This window comes from Etheostoma spectabile, chromosome 2 (genome assembly GCF_008692095.1).
Source record: "Etheostoma spectabile isolate EspeVRDwgs_2016 chromosome 2, UIUC_Espe_1.0, whole genome shotgun sequence".
NCBI lineage: Eukaryota > Metazoa > Chordata > Actinopteri > Perciformes > Percidae > Etheostoma > Etheostoma spectabile.
The window spans coordinates 9,042,558-9,057,709 of NC_045734.1; the positions used below are offsets into that span (position 1 = coordinate 9,042,558).

The 15,152-nt window shown below is 39.5% G+C and overlaps 2 protein-coding genes across 4 annotated transcripts in view; one reads left to right on the forward strand and one right to left on the reverse strand.

Moving 5' to 3' along the window:
• prmt9 (protein arginine methyltransferase 9) overlaps positions 1 to 9,242 on the forward strand; it is a 15,404-nt gene extending 6,162 nt beyond the window's left edge. The window contains exons 9-14 of one of the 2 annotated variants that reach the window (XR_004335999.1): positions 483 to 666; positions 3,394 to 4,087; positions 4,225 to 4,378; positions 6,491 to 6,613; positions 7,857 to 8,193; positions 8,681 to 9,242. Coding sequence is in view for 1 of the 2 variants with exons in the window: in XM_032542058.1 (XP_032397949.1) it covers positions 483 to 666; positions 3,394 to 4,087; positions 4,225 to 4,378; positions 6,491 to 6,613; positions 7,857 to 8,099 (1,398 nt within the window). In the remaining variant the exon portion in view is untranslated. Of the gene's footprint in view, positions 1 to 482; positions 667 to 3,393; positions 4,088 to 4,224; positions 4,379 to 6,490; positions 6,614 to 7,856; positions 8,212 to 8,680 lie in introns of those variants that run through there. The other variant, XM_032542058.1, reaches the window with a different exon arrangement.
• tmem184c (transmembrane protein 184C) overlaps positions 1 to 14,665 on the reverse strand; it is an 18,044-nt gene extending 3,379 nt beyond the window's left edge. The window contains exons 1-11 of one of the 2 annotated variants that reach the window (XR_004336006.1): positions 14,055 to 14,665; positions 13,048 to 13,178; positions 12,929 to 12,965; positions 12,609 to 12,814; positions 11,636 to 11,710; positions 11,454 to 11,547; positions 11,185 to 11,297; positions 10,907 to 11,006; positions 10,638 to 10,809; positions 9,771 to 10,525; positions 7,516 to 7,527 (exon numbers count right to left, since the gene is read on the reverse strand). Coding sequence is in view for 1 of the 2 variants with exons in the window: in XM_032542115.1 (XP_032398006.1) it covers positions 10,218 to 10,525; positions 10,638 to 10,809; positions 10,907 to 11,006; positions 11,185 to 11,297; positions 11,454 to 11,547; positions 11,636 to 11,710; positions 12,609 to 12,814; positions 12,929 to 12,965; positions 13,048 to 13,178; positions 14,055 to 14,171 (1,353 nt within the window). In the remaining variant the exon portion in view is untranslated. Of the gene's footprint in view, positions 1 to 7,515; positions 7,528 to 8,966; positions 10,526 to 10,637; positions 10,810 to 10,906; positions 11,007 to 11,184; positions 11,298 to 11,453; positions 11,548 to 11,635; positions 11,711 to 12,608; positions 12,815 to 12,928; positions 12,966 to 13,047; positions 13,179 to 14,054 lie in introns of those variants that run through there. The other variant, XM_032542115.1, reaches the window with a different exon arrangement.
• Positions 14,666 to 15,152: the final 487 nt, after the last annotated feature.

The window sequence follows — 15,152 nt, forward strand, 5'->3', positions numbered from 1 at the left end:
ATCTTGACATGTTTTTGCATTGAGCCACCATTATTTTTGTTTGTGATTTAGAAATACCCCCAGCTTATTTGCAAATTGCCACAAAAGAGAGATACATTTACTGTGCAATTGTGATTGTTGAGATGATACTTTTTAAAGTGGCGCTTCTGTCCTAATCATGCTTTTTAATGAAGGTTTGACTTGGGTACATTCACAAAAAGACCCTACGCTTTAATTAAATAGTTTATGTACTATCCTTGAGCTACTGTCCATCCAGTATATTTATCAAGCAAATTTAACTTCTAAATAGATCATGAGAAAACTGAAACAAGTTGATACAATAATAACACTGCCCACTTTTTTATACCAATTTTGCACTTTATTGTACACCTATGTTTTTATTTGTTTTTATAAATAGTTACATTTTTGATTTTAGCCAAGTATCCTTGCAACAACTCATTGTCCCACCCCTTCCCTAACTGTTTTGTTTTGGTAACGTGTAGGAACTGGAGGGGCTGAGCTCCAGGGAGGTGCAGCAGATCCGCCTGCCTGTCACTCAGGAGGGGGAGCTGGACGCTCTGGCTGTGTGGTTCCAGCTCCACCTGGACGAGGAGAGCAGTCTGTCTACTGGACCCCAGGAGGACACCTGCTGGGAGCAAGCTATCTACCCTGTCCACAGCACCAACGGTAAGATTCACTGGACATACAGGGACGTTTGGCAAGCCAACAACAATTTCCCACCAATTTTTACCCATTTAAAGGTTCAGCGTAATTGGCTTTGTCCATCTGTTACAGTTTGTCCAGGGAATTGTCCTTAAATTTTCACTAGTTGTTTCCAATTCTCATTTTGAAATTATTTAGTTGTAATATAATTTATTTTCTGCTTAGCTTGTATCCTTTTCTCAGCATGGTATCGTAATATTTTCAGTGGCAATATTGTATTGACACCCAGGGGCCTGTTTGTCTGCTTGACAATCCCATTTTGCAGCAAGAAAATTGAAGTGAGATGAACAAACAGAGAAATGTATCTTTTTAGATAAAACAGATGTTGACAAAGTTTCCGTTTGGGGACATCATTTGAAATTGGGCAAAAGTTGGAAAAAAGGTTATAAATTGTAGTATATCGCAGAATGTTGCAATATGTTTTAAATCGCAATAATATCAAATTGTGGCGTAAGTATCGTGATGATATCGTATGGGGAAGCGTGATTTCCACCTATAATTTCTAACTGTATTAAATAATGCCTGTAATCATCACAACTACTTTACTATAGCCTTCAGGTAATTTTGGACTATTTTTAGTTGATCTCCATGGGAACTAGTGAGAATAATGCACAGTAATGACAGAATGCAAATAAATGAAGATTTAGCTCCCTTAGCTAACTTTTATGACGTAGTTATCATCACTGAGTCCACAATATGCCAGTGTAAGAATGTCATTTTAGAACCTACACTGTTTTAAGACCGATTAATAGAGTACACTACTGTACCAAATAAATATAACACACATTTTATGATCTTTGAGGCTTGCAATAAAGATACCATACCAAATTCAAATTGGTATTCGTTAAGCAAAATACTTTAAACTGACACACTGAAAGATAATCTTGATCTTGCTCTCATCCTAAGCCACTTTGAACTTAATAGCCACTGACATGAGGTGACATGTTCCAGTTGGCATTGCAGTACATCATCTGTCAGACGGGCCTCTGCAGCATTTCACTGCTCGGCTAATTGGCGACGGCAGCGTCGAGGGAGCCGCCACCGTTGCCAGTGATCACCAACATCCGTTTCCCGGACGCTGTGACGTGTGCGCCGCGATCGCCTGTGACACTCTTTAGTGTTCATGAAATTCTTATAGGCAATAAATATGCATTTTCCCCAAAAGCCTCTGACGAGCCGCGCGCTGACATGATGACATGAACAGATGTTATTCCTGTAGGATTCCCCCCCCTCCCCCTCCTCTGTGCACCCGGTCCCCTGAATCTCATTTCTCTGTTGGGCTCCCTCTCCCTTTCTGCATCTCCTGCTTTTTCCTCTCTCTGTCTCTTTCTGAAAGTGTTTAGAGTCAAGTCAATTTTATTTATACAGCCCAAAATCACGAGTTTGACTCAAAGGGCTTTACAATCTGTACAGCATACAGCACCCTCTATCCTTAGACCCCTGTCTGTTAAGCATTCATAAAATCATGACAATATTAATAATAATCTTTAGTGCTTTAAGTATACACACGTTATTAACAGCACTAACGCAAACCCATTTTAACAGCATCAATTTTTGTATTGCAAGATTAACGTTCTTTTTGGCCTAGCAAACTTTGTAGTTTTTTTCACATGCTCTTGCAACAGCTAGTAACGTGAGAAAAACTACACCACCACACCGGATCTAGCTAGACCGGAAACGGGCACGTAGCACACACTTGTTTGGGCTTGCGAGCCGGCTAAAGAGTAGTAACGTTACGTTTTGAGTGGATGGCAAGCACGAGATGCCGAAACGGATACCAATAAGATTCTGGATGGAAAGTTTAATTTTTAAAATTTGCCAAATGGTTCCATATACAACCCCAAAGTGATCTGTGTGTTTTGTCATTGTGAACTGAGCTATCATTGCAGCAGTCCAGTCTGAAATACCGCTTGATGGCCAAGCACACAGCTGATGTGATCTCTCCGCCCCCTTGTCAAAGTATTTTTTTTCACCCTTTTACTGATGAACAGTGTTACATCGTGAGAGATTATTTGCTCCAAGTGTGAATGACTGCTCCAAGTGAGAATGTTACGTGTGAAAGTGAACACTACAGTAGGCTATTTGCCAGTGTTGTTTTCAATAAAAAACATTTGCACAAAGCAAGCTGATCCACTTTTCCATGTTGATAAGAGCATTAAAATGAGAAAAAATGACGGGCCAAAAAGAAATCAAGGGACATTTAGAATAGATAAAAATGTGCTATTGATTGAGAGTCAACTATGACATTAATGCGATTAATCACTATTAAATATTTTAAACGTTTGACAGCACTAATGATCTTATTGTTATCTGAAATTTTGTCAGGTGTTTTGTTAGTTTTCTTTGTTTTGCAGCAGGTGTAGATACACTCTGCTTTATACTTAACTTTGAGAAATATGAAGATTTTTCTACAATAATATTTTTAAATGTTAGGCAGAAGAAGCTTTAGAACTTTAAACTTTAACCGTTTAAAGATATTTTATAAATCTGGCAAATGTTTAACTTAAATCAGGAAGTTTCGGAAAAAATAACATACATTTAAAATCAGACCAGACATCCAATGCCATCTTTGATATTTTTCAGTTCTCTGTGCTTGAGTAAATTTCATTTGTTATCAAACGTTTAATGGGGTTTGCACAACTCGACAGGAACCACATGAAGTCAGTGTTTCCTTCCTTTGATTCTTTTCAGGTTTTGTCCTGAAACCCCAAGACGAGCTGCTTGTTGAAGTCTCCTGCAGAGATGCCTTCCTGAGGCTATGCAGTGTTGCTGTGCTGAGAGATGGGCATGAAATCCGTCTGGACAAGCGTCTGGATCTGAAGGACTCTGGAAACCCCATTCCAAATCCAGACCCAAACCCAGAGGCTGAACTGTGCAGTGCGCTGGCATGTCTTCAGACTGACCAGAATCCAACTAAAGACTTCTGCATGCTGGAATGTTCAGAAATGGCACTTTTGAACAACAAAGATTACCATCTGAGTTTTTGCAGTGCACTGACCAAACTCTTCTCCCAGCTGAAGGTTAAATGCCAAAACAAAGAGCGCAGATCTGACTCCACGGACTCCGCAGACTGTAGTGACCTGCTCTATGTCCTTGATGTGTCGGAGGGTTTCTCTCTACTCTCCCTCATCGCTGCCAGCAATGGTCACGTAAAAGCGTACAGCTCTGTGGAAAAGACCAAGCAACAGGAAGTCCTGAAGAGACTGGCTCGCTCCAATAATGTCCCAGAACAGCATCTCGAGTTCTGGCTCAACCACATGGAGGATGAGCAGGGGATGCTGAAAAGGCCGTCCAGAGAGAAGCTGTGGAGCGCCATCATGCTGGACTGTGTGGAGACTTGTGGTCTCATTAGGCAGAAGTTGATGGAGAAAGCATCACTGGCCAGGTAAGGGCAACAGCCAGAATGGTGCTTACAGAAATGCCCGATCACTTTAGTTTATTTTGCTTTGTGTTTTGATTATCATTTTAGTGCTGTACTTGTGTATACTTTAGAGAAAAAAACATTTCTATGATCTATATTAGGTGTTTGCTGGAAGATGGAGGATGTATTTTCCCAGCTAAGATTGTGGTGCACGGGATGCTGGTGGAGTCGGACACGTTGCTGTTGGAGAGTGCTGTCCAGGGCCAGGAGCCGACATTGGGGTTCAATATTGCTCCATTCATCAACCAGTTCACTGTAAGTTTACCTACATAAGCCACTATGCATCAAGGGTCTATATCCACGACGTTACATATCTGGGATTGATCCGGTGCTGCCGGAAATTCCCAGTGCACTTGTGAGGCAGATTTCACCCTTTTCGACGGGATGTCCGTTACCTTCGGCTTTCTTTGTGCTGTAATGTTAAACTCCGGTGGTTAACTGCTCCCCAGATCTCTGCAGGGTAAATCCAGACAGCTAGCCAGACGGTCAGTCCAATTTGAGTTTTTATGTTCCACCAAAACAAGTTCCTTCCCGAGGCTATTTTTAAGGGGCACGGTTGCTCTGTCCGGCGCTTAGTGTTGCCCATGACGATTGTGATTGGTTTAAATAAATGCCAATAAACTAGAGCACTCTCATCCCAGACTGCTGTGCAGATTGGCCTGACCCTCCTCCGTAGCGCTGGGGAGGAAGGTCTGTGCTGGACTACTAAAAGTATGACCTCATATGTGTACTAAATGTTACCTGCTACAGTTAAGTCAGCTTTAACAGAGATTTCTAAGCTGTGTACAGCACACTTTTTTTTTTTTCTCTTTTGTGAACTCATTTTAATCAGTGTTCTTACTACATAGTGGCTTTAAATAATATCAAAGTAACTCCATAATAATTTATAAGAAATCCCATTGAAATGCACTAAAACAGTATTGTCAGGCTGAAACTTCTCCAGTCTTCATAACACAAGTTGCAAAATCTTCGTGTTACACATTCTCAAACCACTCACATCTTCAAATCTTTTATTCTGTCTCATGTTACTGAGGCAACCGTCATTCTCACGTCACAGAGGCAACAGTCAATATTGCCATTTTCACATATAGTATGCTGTGTTTGTCTGCTTGCGTCATTCACATTTAAAGTTGGCCCATTTGGTGCAAATGCATTCCTTGTAAGCTTTGTTAAATGTGATTGACATACAGTGCAAAAAAAGAGACTTTGCAAGCAGTTGTTTTGTTTCTCACCATGTAGGGGGTGTCTTTTGTTGAACAAGGTATTTCTCTTGGAACACTAAGGTCCAGGACTGTGTTTTTTGTTGTGCACACCTCTTTGATGTGTGTTTCTCAGCTGCGTTAAAGAAGCTGCAAAACCCCTTTGAATTCTTTTTCTTTATTTGGTCTGGAAATTATCTTTTTTTATTTTTTTTTCTTCTTCTTCTTCAGAATCATGTTTGTGCTCTAATTTTGTAGGCACCACACGGGACGGTCGTTTGTTTTAACAGATGTTGTCTTTGAAGCCCTCGGTGGAGGGCACTTTCTAGCACAACTGTCACACAAGACACAACACACAGCTTGGCCCAATACATTCCTACCTGAATCCATCAGCATGCATTACATCAAGCACATCAAACAGCGGGCTCTGAGGTCTACACTTTAACTGTGACAGGGAGGAGGAAAGATTCTTTTGTTCTGCAGTAAAGGAAACTGTGACACTTTTCTGTGCTGCCACTTTGTTTTCTCCCTAAGCTTTTAAGTCTGCTGCCCTGCAGCCACGGCCTGTTTGTCAAGTTTGGAAGAGTTTGAGGTGAAAGATTAGATTCCAAGCAATAATCAGTGATTTGAGGGATTATCCACTGACATTACAAATTAAAACCTGATGTAGATAAATAATGGTTCGGGAGAACAACAACTGTGAGACAGCTTCTGTATGATTTTGAATACACTGCAGCAGTGCTCCTCTGGCTGTAAATTATATATATTTGTTTTAGGTCTGAGCCCTTTTTTCTGAAGTTTTTGGGAAAATCTGTACCATGGACAAGAACAAGCAGCATGTTTTTATCAACAAATACATTTTAAAAAGCTGAGCGGACATTTGTCTTTAAAAAATACTTTTTTTGTACTTGAAGCTGTGTCCCTTGATTTATTTTTTATTTTTTTGGAAGTCCTTTTGTGGACAGTGGGTGCCAACCTGCGCATCAGAAGCACCTGTTTTGTGTTGCATGGCTGTCTATAATCCATGCACTGTAGCTCTTCCTGCCTGTTTTTTTTATTGGTTTTCATATTATGTAGTTCCTTATTAATGAGGTCACCACATGGTCCTTGATTTTAATTGCTTCAAACAACTCACTAACAATGCGTTCATTTATTTTTTGTTTTTTAGGTACCTGTCCATGTGTTTTTGGACTTGTCCACACTGGAGTGCAGGCATCTCAGTGACTCTGTGGAGCTCTTTGTTCTGGACTTAATGGATTCCACCGCAAACTACACTAACAGAGAAGTAACGGTAATTCATTTAAAAAAAATCTTTAAAAAAAAAAAGTAATCTCTTTGTCTCTGTGTCATCTCTTGTCAATGTAATCTCTTCATCTCTTTCAAGTGCTGCAGTAGAACACAACTGAACTGTGAATTCATGACTTAACTCTGCCAACAGAAAACCAAAAAAGAAAATCTTAAAAACCCCACAGCTACCTTCTGGTACACAAACGTACTGCACCAAAAACCTGGAAATGAGTCATACCTACTACGACGCACTGTGCACATCCCCATTAGATACACTTTTAACTTTACTTTCCCTCTAATGTTGTATTTTTTACAGTATACTAGTACCTGACTGTTCTTGTGTAACATTAAGTATCTTGTTAACCCTTGTGTTGTCCTCGGCTCAAATTTGACTCGTTTTCAAAGTTTTTTATATCCTAAATATGGGTTTCTATAACATGGATGCCTGCATGTAAAATACATGATGACTTTCATTGCATTTTGGGTGTTTTAATTCAATTTCATAGCATTAGTCTCCTGACTAAACTTTGAGATAAAACCAGCCTGTGATTCACACACTCCTCTGATCTTACCTAGTAGTCAAAATAATCCATCGTCTCTGCCTGGTTTTGACTAAAAACAGGGATAATGTCATAAAAATTAGGTTATTTTACCATGAATAAAAAAAGCATTGAAATACTGTAAGTCACAAAAACATTTAACCCTTGTGTTGTCTTCAATTCAACTATGTAATTGTCGTCTTGAAAATATTTTACTCTTTATGTCATTTTCGTTTTCATTGTTTTTGGCTCTTTTTTTTTTACGTTTCTCACTTCTTTTCACTACCATGTACAAATACCACTAACACCAACTTATTACCAGAGTTACACTCATTTGTGGAATTCATGGTCAGTAAACCTAATTTACAGGAAATTATACCTATTACAACAATTATAAATCATTTACTCATAGTAAAGAAAGGATAATTAGAGAAAGTTATATGTCAACGTTCAGTCTGTTTTTTTTTTCTTTTCAAATGCAATTTCTTTTCATAAAACAAACAAAAATCCAATGAAAGTGGAGATCTTTTGTTGTACTTGCGAAGCACAACGTACTGTATGCAATCATCCATGTCATTTTTGAGTAATTAAAATTAGGTAATTAAAAGAAACCCCATATATCTGATACAAACTTTTTTTTTTTTTTTAAACGGGTCAAATTTGACCCGACGACAACACAAGGGTTAAGACATAATCCCTGTTTTCCAGGTCCAGGCTACGTCTGCAGGCAGATTAACTGCAATCCCCTTCTGGTACCACATCTACCTGGACGAGGAGATCAGTGTCAGCACCCTGAGCCAGAACTCTCACTGGAAGCAGGCCGCTGTTGTGTTGCAGCAGCCCCTGGAGGTTAGAGCCGGAGACAGGGTCCACCTCGCTGTGAAGCTTCACAAGAGCGCCATCTCTATATCCGCCCATATAGAGAATACCCCCAGGCAAATGGAACAATAATGTCTTGTCCTAGACTTTTGTAATGAGTGTCATTTCTATGTATTTCATGCCCCAGTCAAATAGGGGCAATTGACACATAAGGAAATGCATTAAAGTGCTCATAGTATGCTCATTTTCATGTTCATAATTATATAATTGTATAATTGATTGTACCAGAATAGGTTTACATGTACTGCGGATTGCTGCAGCTCCTCTTTTCACCCTGTGTGTTGAGCTCTCCGTTTAAGCTACAGAGTGAGGCGTCGCACTTAAATTACATCTTTGTTGGGAGTTGCACATGCGCAGGAGCTAGGTAAAGACTACTAGCCAGTCAGTAGCAGAGTATGAGGATGTGCCACGCCAGCAACTAGGCAAGTATTATAATGTGTTACAAAGTGATGCACATTCATCACGGAAGTAAAGGCTGGACTACAACAGAGCTGTTTGGAGCAGTTTGTGACCAGTGTTTCCTGTTGAAGATGGTAAGTCCCTTGGGGGGGGGGGGGGGGGGGGGGGGGGGGGGGGGGACTTTGTGCTTTTGGGCTTTTTCACAAAAAGACAACACAAAGGAAAGGGGAAAAGCACAATATGAGCACTTTAAATGCTATGCATTTCCTTTATGGTATCATTTAAAGATTTACTTTCTACAGTGTTATTTTTTTTCCCTAATTGTTATACCATTCTTCAACATTTTCCCCAGACAGATGGGATGTCATTTTGAGATTTAAAGGCCGGCATGAGCCACATCTTTGGAATTGTTAGTATATAATATAAATATTATAGTTGTCCCTTGATTATGGGCGCAGTTGTTTTTCTAAAGATGTTTTTTGTTATCAATTTAAAAAGTGATTTTATTAATAAATGCAAGAAAGAAAAAACAGAAAATGCAGTTAATCTGATTTATTTAAGAGACTGTCAGAGATAGAATTAAACTAAAATGTGAAAAAAAACATCTGATGTAATCCTGTCAGTTTTATTTGAATAAAAAAATAAAACCATGTAAGGCAACGTAACATTCTCTAGCTGGACAAGATGCAAATTAGGCTTTAGATTTGATATGTTTTTATCTGACAAATTAATATGCTACATTAAACATGTCTATATCCCTGCTCAAATCCATATAAGTACCAATGACATAAGAGCTTGGAAAACCAATGGGGAAAAGTAAATGGCTTGTGTGCAGTAGCTGCGAAGTTATTCCAGCTAAACTCGATGGGAAACATCTCAACAAATAATACATCCTGGATTATAAATGCTAAATAGATGTAGTGGATAGACTAGTTCCACAGCACATAGAACAAGGCATCTGAGAAGACTACTGAATACATTTCTATTGAACAGAGTGAGCTGTATGTAGTAAAGCATTGATCGGAATTCACTAGAACGTGTTGATTGTAGCTGACTGAGTTGTGTATGTTGTTTTATTACTTGTACAGTCCATTGTATTAATATTGATTCTGTAGTGACGACAAACTGGACACATCTTTCAGCACTCGTCCCAGGTTATTGTCTCCACTGAAACAGTTTGCGCTTTACTTTGCTTCCAACTATTTTTTGGGTTCGGCCCTTTTCACACATCTACTGGCTAGGACAAAAAAAAATTGAATATTCTGGAAATTTAGTGTGCTTTAGTATCATAGATTTGTATTTTTAAAAGCTGCATGTTTTTCTTTTTATCTAACCGTCACATACACATGCAAGCTTTGCTCTTACTTCAGGAGGCATTATGTGGTATCTCAAGAGACATGACAATAGTGTGCTTTTTGGGACGCATGTTAAAACTGACCGGAAGTCTTCTCAATTAGGATTTAAAAACCATTCTGCGTTGCCTACTGTGCCATATAACTTCCTAATGCATTAAAAAACTGCATAAAAAAACGCTTATCTACATGTACAAGTCATCTAGTGCCACAACTTCCCTGAACATTCTTGGAGCTGTCACTGGCAGAGAGGTCCATCTGGTTTTGCATTTGTTGGCAAACTTCTACTGTAATTTGGCTGATGTGCCTTTTTTTAAACAACAGTTTATTTTGTCTTGCATCAGTCTGGTAATGTCTAAGGAAAATGGAAAGGCTGTAATTGGGTCCTGCCCAACCATGTCTGGTAGAGTCTGTTGGTGACGTCAGCCTTAACGATAGGCTAGGTGATCACAATGAGATCTGCTTCTGTTGGTTCTTTAGTATGGTTGGTCCTTTCTTCTTCTTGGGTTTCTTCAGGTCTAGCCTCATGTCCTTCATCCCACGGGGCCGAGCTGAGCCCGGCGGGGGCTGACAAAGAGTGCGGTGTGAGGGTTCTGCCCAGGCCCTGGTATTGGCCATTGGGTGACACAGGGTTGGATGCCTCAGCGATGGCATCTTGGGAGCCCGAAGAGAGCAGGCCTGATCGCTCGCCATCACTATGCGCCTCGCCGAAGTAGGACTTCCTTGGACGACCCATAACTGTTCTCCCTGACAATGATGACAAAAAAAATAAATATCTTTACTGTCTTTTCTTGCTTGGAGAACACGGCAGTTACAATTCACAACTGTGCAAGTACTCCGATGGTCAGGAAACACCTACCAACATTGCGGACTTGTTCAGAAATGTCTGCTCTGACATCAGAGATGTCCCACATTGCCATGAAAGAGTCAAAGCAAGAACCCTCCTCAGCCTCCCGGATGTAAGGCTTGTAGGTAAAGCTGAAGTGGTGGGCAATGGCCGCCAGAAACATCTCCACACAGATGACAAAGTCCTGAGGGAAACAGGACAGTTGGTCAGTTGAGTTTTACACTGAAGGTATGTAAGCATTAAAAACACCATATTTATCAACTAGATGCACTTTGGCTTACCTGTAAGCCAGTAGCTACAGCCTCCACACTTTGCCAGTCCCATGTACGTTTCTCAGAGATAATGCCCACTTTCACCAGCAAAGCAATGAACACAGCTTGCCTAGAAGAGTTTACAAAATTACCGTTTTCAGTAGCTACCACACAATTTGATGCCACCGTCTATGTAGATCAAGAGACTGCAAGCAAATTTCACCAACATATACAGTACGTACAAGCAAGGTAAATAACTCATACAAAGTTTGTTTTCAAGAATGTTCAGGTCACACACTGAGAATTACCAGAAAGAGACAAACACCACCATTTTGACACACAGAAATTTTCCAACTGGCTTGATTGGACTCAGTTCCTCTCTCAGAGCCCTGTAGAACAGCACCAGGCAGTACATGGCAAACTAAATCAAGATAAGAAAGACAGAGAGAAATCTAGTTTTGAAAAAAAAAAAAGGGTGCTTGTAACATTTTTTTTTACAAACATACATCTGAAAACATACTCCCAGGCACAGCCCTTACTTGAGGCAAATTACATTTAGACTCAATAGCAGTATTACCAGCTGTGACATATTGTTGAAGATGACTAGGTACGTCCATGCATTTGTTGAACTAAAATTGCCTTCATCATACACTCCACACAGCTGACAGATCCTAAGAAGAAGAAAAAAACAGTTACAATGGACATTAAGAAGAATAGAATGCAATAAAATTAAGTGCATTAGGAGCGGAGCTTACTCACAAGGCAATCACTGTTGTGACGGGTCTTACAACGGTGTACTGCAAAACTCCTAATTTGCATCTCAACAGTAAAACCCTGCAAATGAAATGTATGATTTGAAATAAATTTGCATCTAGTTTGCTGATATCAGTCAAATCAGTCCCCCCCCCCATCACTAATGTCCATAAGAGATGTGGCGAGTGCTTCAAACAAGTATTATGACAACATGTTAACATGGAACTGCCATATTTTCCACAACATCAATTTGATCATGGTCTATGATACACACATGCAAAATGCAACAATACTGGCAAGGATTTAATATTTGACAGGGCAGTGTACAGTAATTACATACAAAGCTAAAAAAAGTGAGGTGATACTGCCGTTTTTCTTCAGTTTTAAAAGGAACAAACGGATCTTTGTGTAAAAAAGAAAAGGGAAAAAAAGAAACTCTGGACAAAATTAACTGCACACAGGCATGTTAACCAATTACAGATGTTGCCTGACTGAGACTAATTTGAAGCTGGTTACATCATCATCGCCATGGACTTGTTTACTAAAAACACTTCCATCTTAAAATCCCAATGCCTTAAAACAAACTCAAACTAAATGCAAGTACAAGAAACAAACTGGTCACCTTTTATCTTTAAGTTAAAACTGTAAACACCTCCTTTAAATCAAAAGATATGCTGTCACATGCCTTAATGAATGCAAGAACACTAAACTACTATTCATGAAGATGGTAAAGAAAAATGACCACGGTCAATAAAGCTGGCATTTTTGGGTCAAAGTATGAAGGTATGGGTAATTATTAATTTCACACCAAATCCTTGACCAGTGTTGGATGATGACTAAGCATTTGTATAGCTGTATGGTGTGTTGGCTGCCAGATAGTAAGGGGAATCCTCACATGGATTGTAGGTATTTCAGTCCTCATAGTAAAAGTAGTCTATTCTAAAATATTTTTTTTTCTTAATTCTAAAAGGAAACTTACTCTCCCATTGGCCAGGGCGGGCAGCAGCAAAGAGGGGGCAGGTGTTTCTGCTGCTCCTGGGCCTCCAGCATTGACACCAGGCTGGGGTACTGATTCTCCAGGTAGTTCAGCAAGAAGGTCATGAAGTTGTAGATGACATAGGCCTCATAGCACTCTCTGCATGTGTCCACATAAATTGCTATACTAGGATATTTTAATGCAATCCACTGCAAGATAAAAGAGAGCGAGAGAGGGATTACACGGAAAGTAGGGATTTATCATTTTCAAAAAGCATAAATCCATTCTGTACATATACATATTTCATTTATACATAAACTCACACTGTCCAAGCTGTAGATTGGAACCATCCATAATATTCTAAAAAACAACAACAAATAAAACAATTAAAAAGCAGTTTTATACTATTGTTTATGGAAGACATGATTGTTGACATTTTTACCTGATGATGGGTTTCTGAAGCTCTGGCTGAGTGTAGTGAACCAGATGCTGAAGGATGCCCCATAAAGATATGGGTATGGTCATGAAGACAAATATCCCAGCAATGAACCATGCTCTATTATGAATGCCAACCTGTCATTAAATGGAAAGAAAAAGTTAAAATGTAACTTATGTATGCATTTAGGTCTGGGAAAATAGCAATTGGCTAAATTTAATACAAAGCCAGAGGTGAAAGTAGTATTCAGATCTTATACTGAAGTAAAATAGCAATATAACTTTGTAAAAAATACCACAAGTGGCCACGTGCCACTATATAGTATCAATAGTACTCATAATGCAGAATGGCCACCTTTATAGTGTTAAAGGAATGACATGAGGGATGAATTAATTTCAGAATAGAATATTAATCAAGGATGTTTCTGTCAAAAACAGAACCCTAATTTTCTTAAAATGTGGAAATCTGTCAGAGCATTTTAAACTATTCATAACTGACATCAATGTGTTCAAAGAGGATTTTAGAAATGATGGCAGGTTGCTGGGCTACAATCATGACTAAAGACTTCATTGTAGCAAATTGTTTTTTTAATTATTAGGACTCAACTACAGACTATGACTTGATAAGAAGGAGATGTTTTGCGGTGAGCAATGCATCATCCTCCTTGAATGTTTTGTATAAATATAAGTATCAATAACTACTGCTGTAAGATAAATGCAATGGAGTAAAAGCTGAATTCACCCCTCTGAAATGGCAAGAAGTATTAGTATAAATTAAGCCTGGAACCCAGACGAATATGGGAGCTTATGCTTGCTTTGCTCTTCCAAAACTTAACTATATACAGGCCTTTTAGCATATAAACAAACATAACGTTAAAGTATCTCAACATTACAGTACATCACCAGAGTACTAAAGGTGCGCAGTTACACTTTACCACGGTGTTAAACCAACAGGGCTCCCTGAATGAAAATGAAGCAATATGCCAATCAGATCCATCGATTGATCGAACTGACCTTTGACCTCTGCAGATCCCAGATGCACAGGGGCAGGACGACTAATAGCAACGAAATATACAGAACAACGACCAGCGGCCGAATCCATCTTCTCCAGTTCCCACAGGAACAAGGCATACTGACATGAAGATGTGGGCCTTACAAGCTGGTCGCAGGTTCACTGACCAAACTATTTAACTAGCTAACGCTCGACAAATTTAACCTTAGCTTTGCACACTTTCACCCAAGACAGCCATCCACTAGTGCACAGGTAGGTTGGCTCTTTCACTACTGTTAAGTTACATTCACGAGGACAACGCTGCTGGATAGTTTAGCTCATTTAACTCGATTATTTTGCCCAGCTAGGATGCTAACGTTAGCTTGTCAGCTGTTTCACCATGTAAACAAACAAAGCAGGTGATCCAGTCTGACCCGTTAAAAGTATCTCAATGCCTACCGCAGTGAAACAAACCTCCTCACTGATATATCAACCGGCTCTTTAGACGAACTAACACGCTACGGGTTTAGTGGCATTGCTCTAGTAAAAGTTTCCAAAAACAAGTAATTGCTGTTGAGTGTGCACTTCCCATGGTAGTTCCTGCTGTTTGCTTCAGATGTAGTCCCGCCTACAATCTAGAATCTGATTGGTGCAATGGAGGCAGTTAGCCAATCGAAATAGAGGACTTGTTATCCTGTTTGACGTTATTTGCTAGCTAGTTTGATTGCACTGCATTCTCATCGATCACATTTGTGCTTTCGCCAGCAGATGGCAATGTGAGTTAACAGTTACCAAGATACTAAAATCCATTGTGGTAGATTCAGACTTGTCCCCATGTTTACTGTTTGATAAATCACATGTAGGCAATCCAGACCTTGTGGAAATGTGGCCCATTGTTTGGGCTGTTTATGCAATTTGTAGGTTACTGGAGGCAAATGACACACAGGAATCTGTGCCTTTTAAACTATTTATTATGCCTGACACCTGAATTAGTCTGTATACTTTGAAACCACCCAAAGTAGTTGTATGGACAAAGTTGTTGTATTATAGTAATAATAGTTTTTACAAGAGATTAAGAGACAAAAATACAACATATCAGACAAATGCATGTAGTTCTGCTT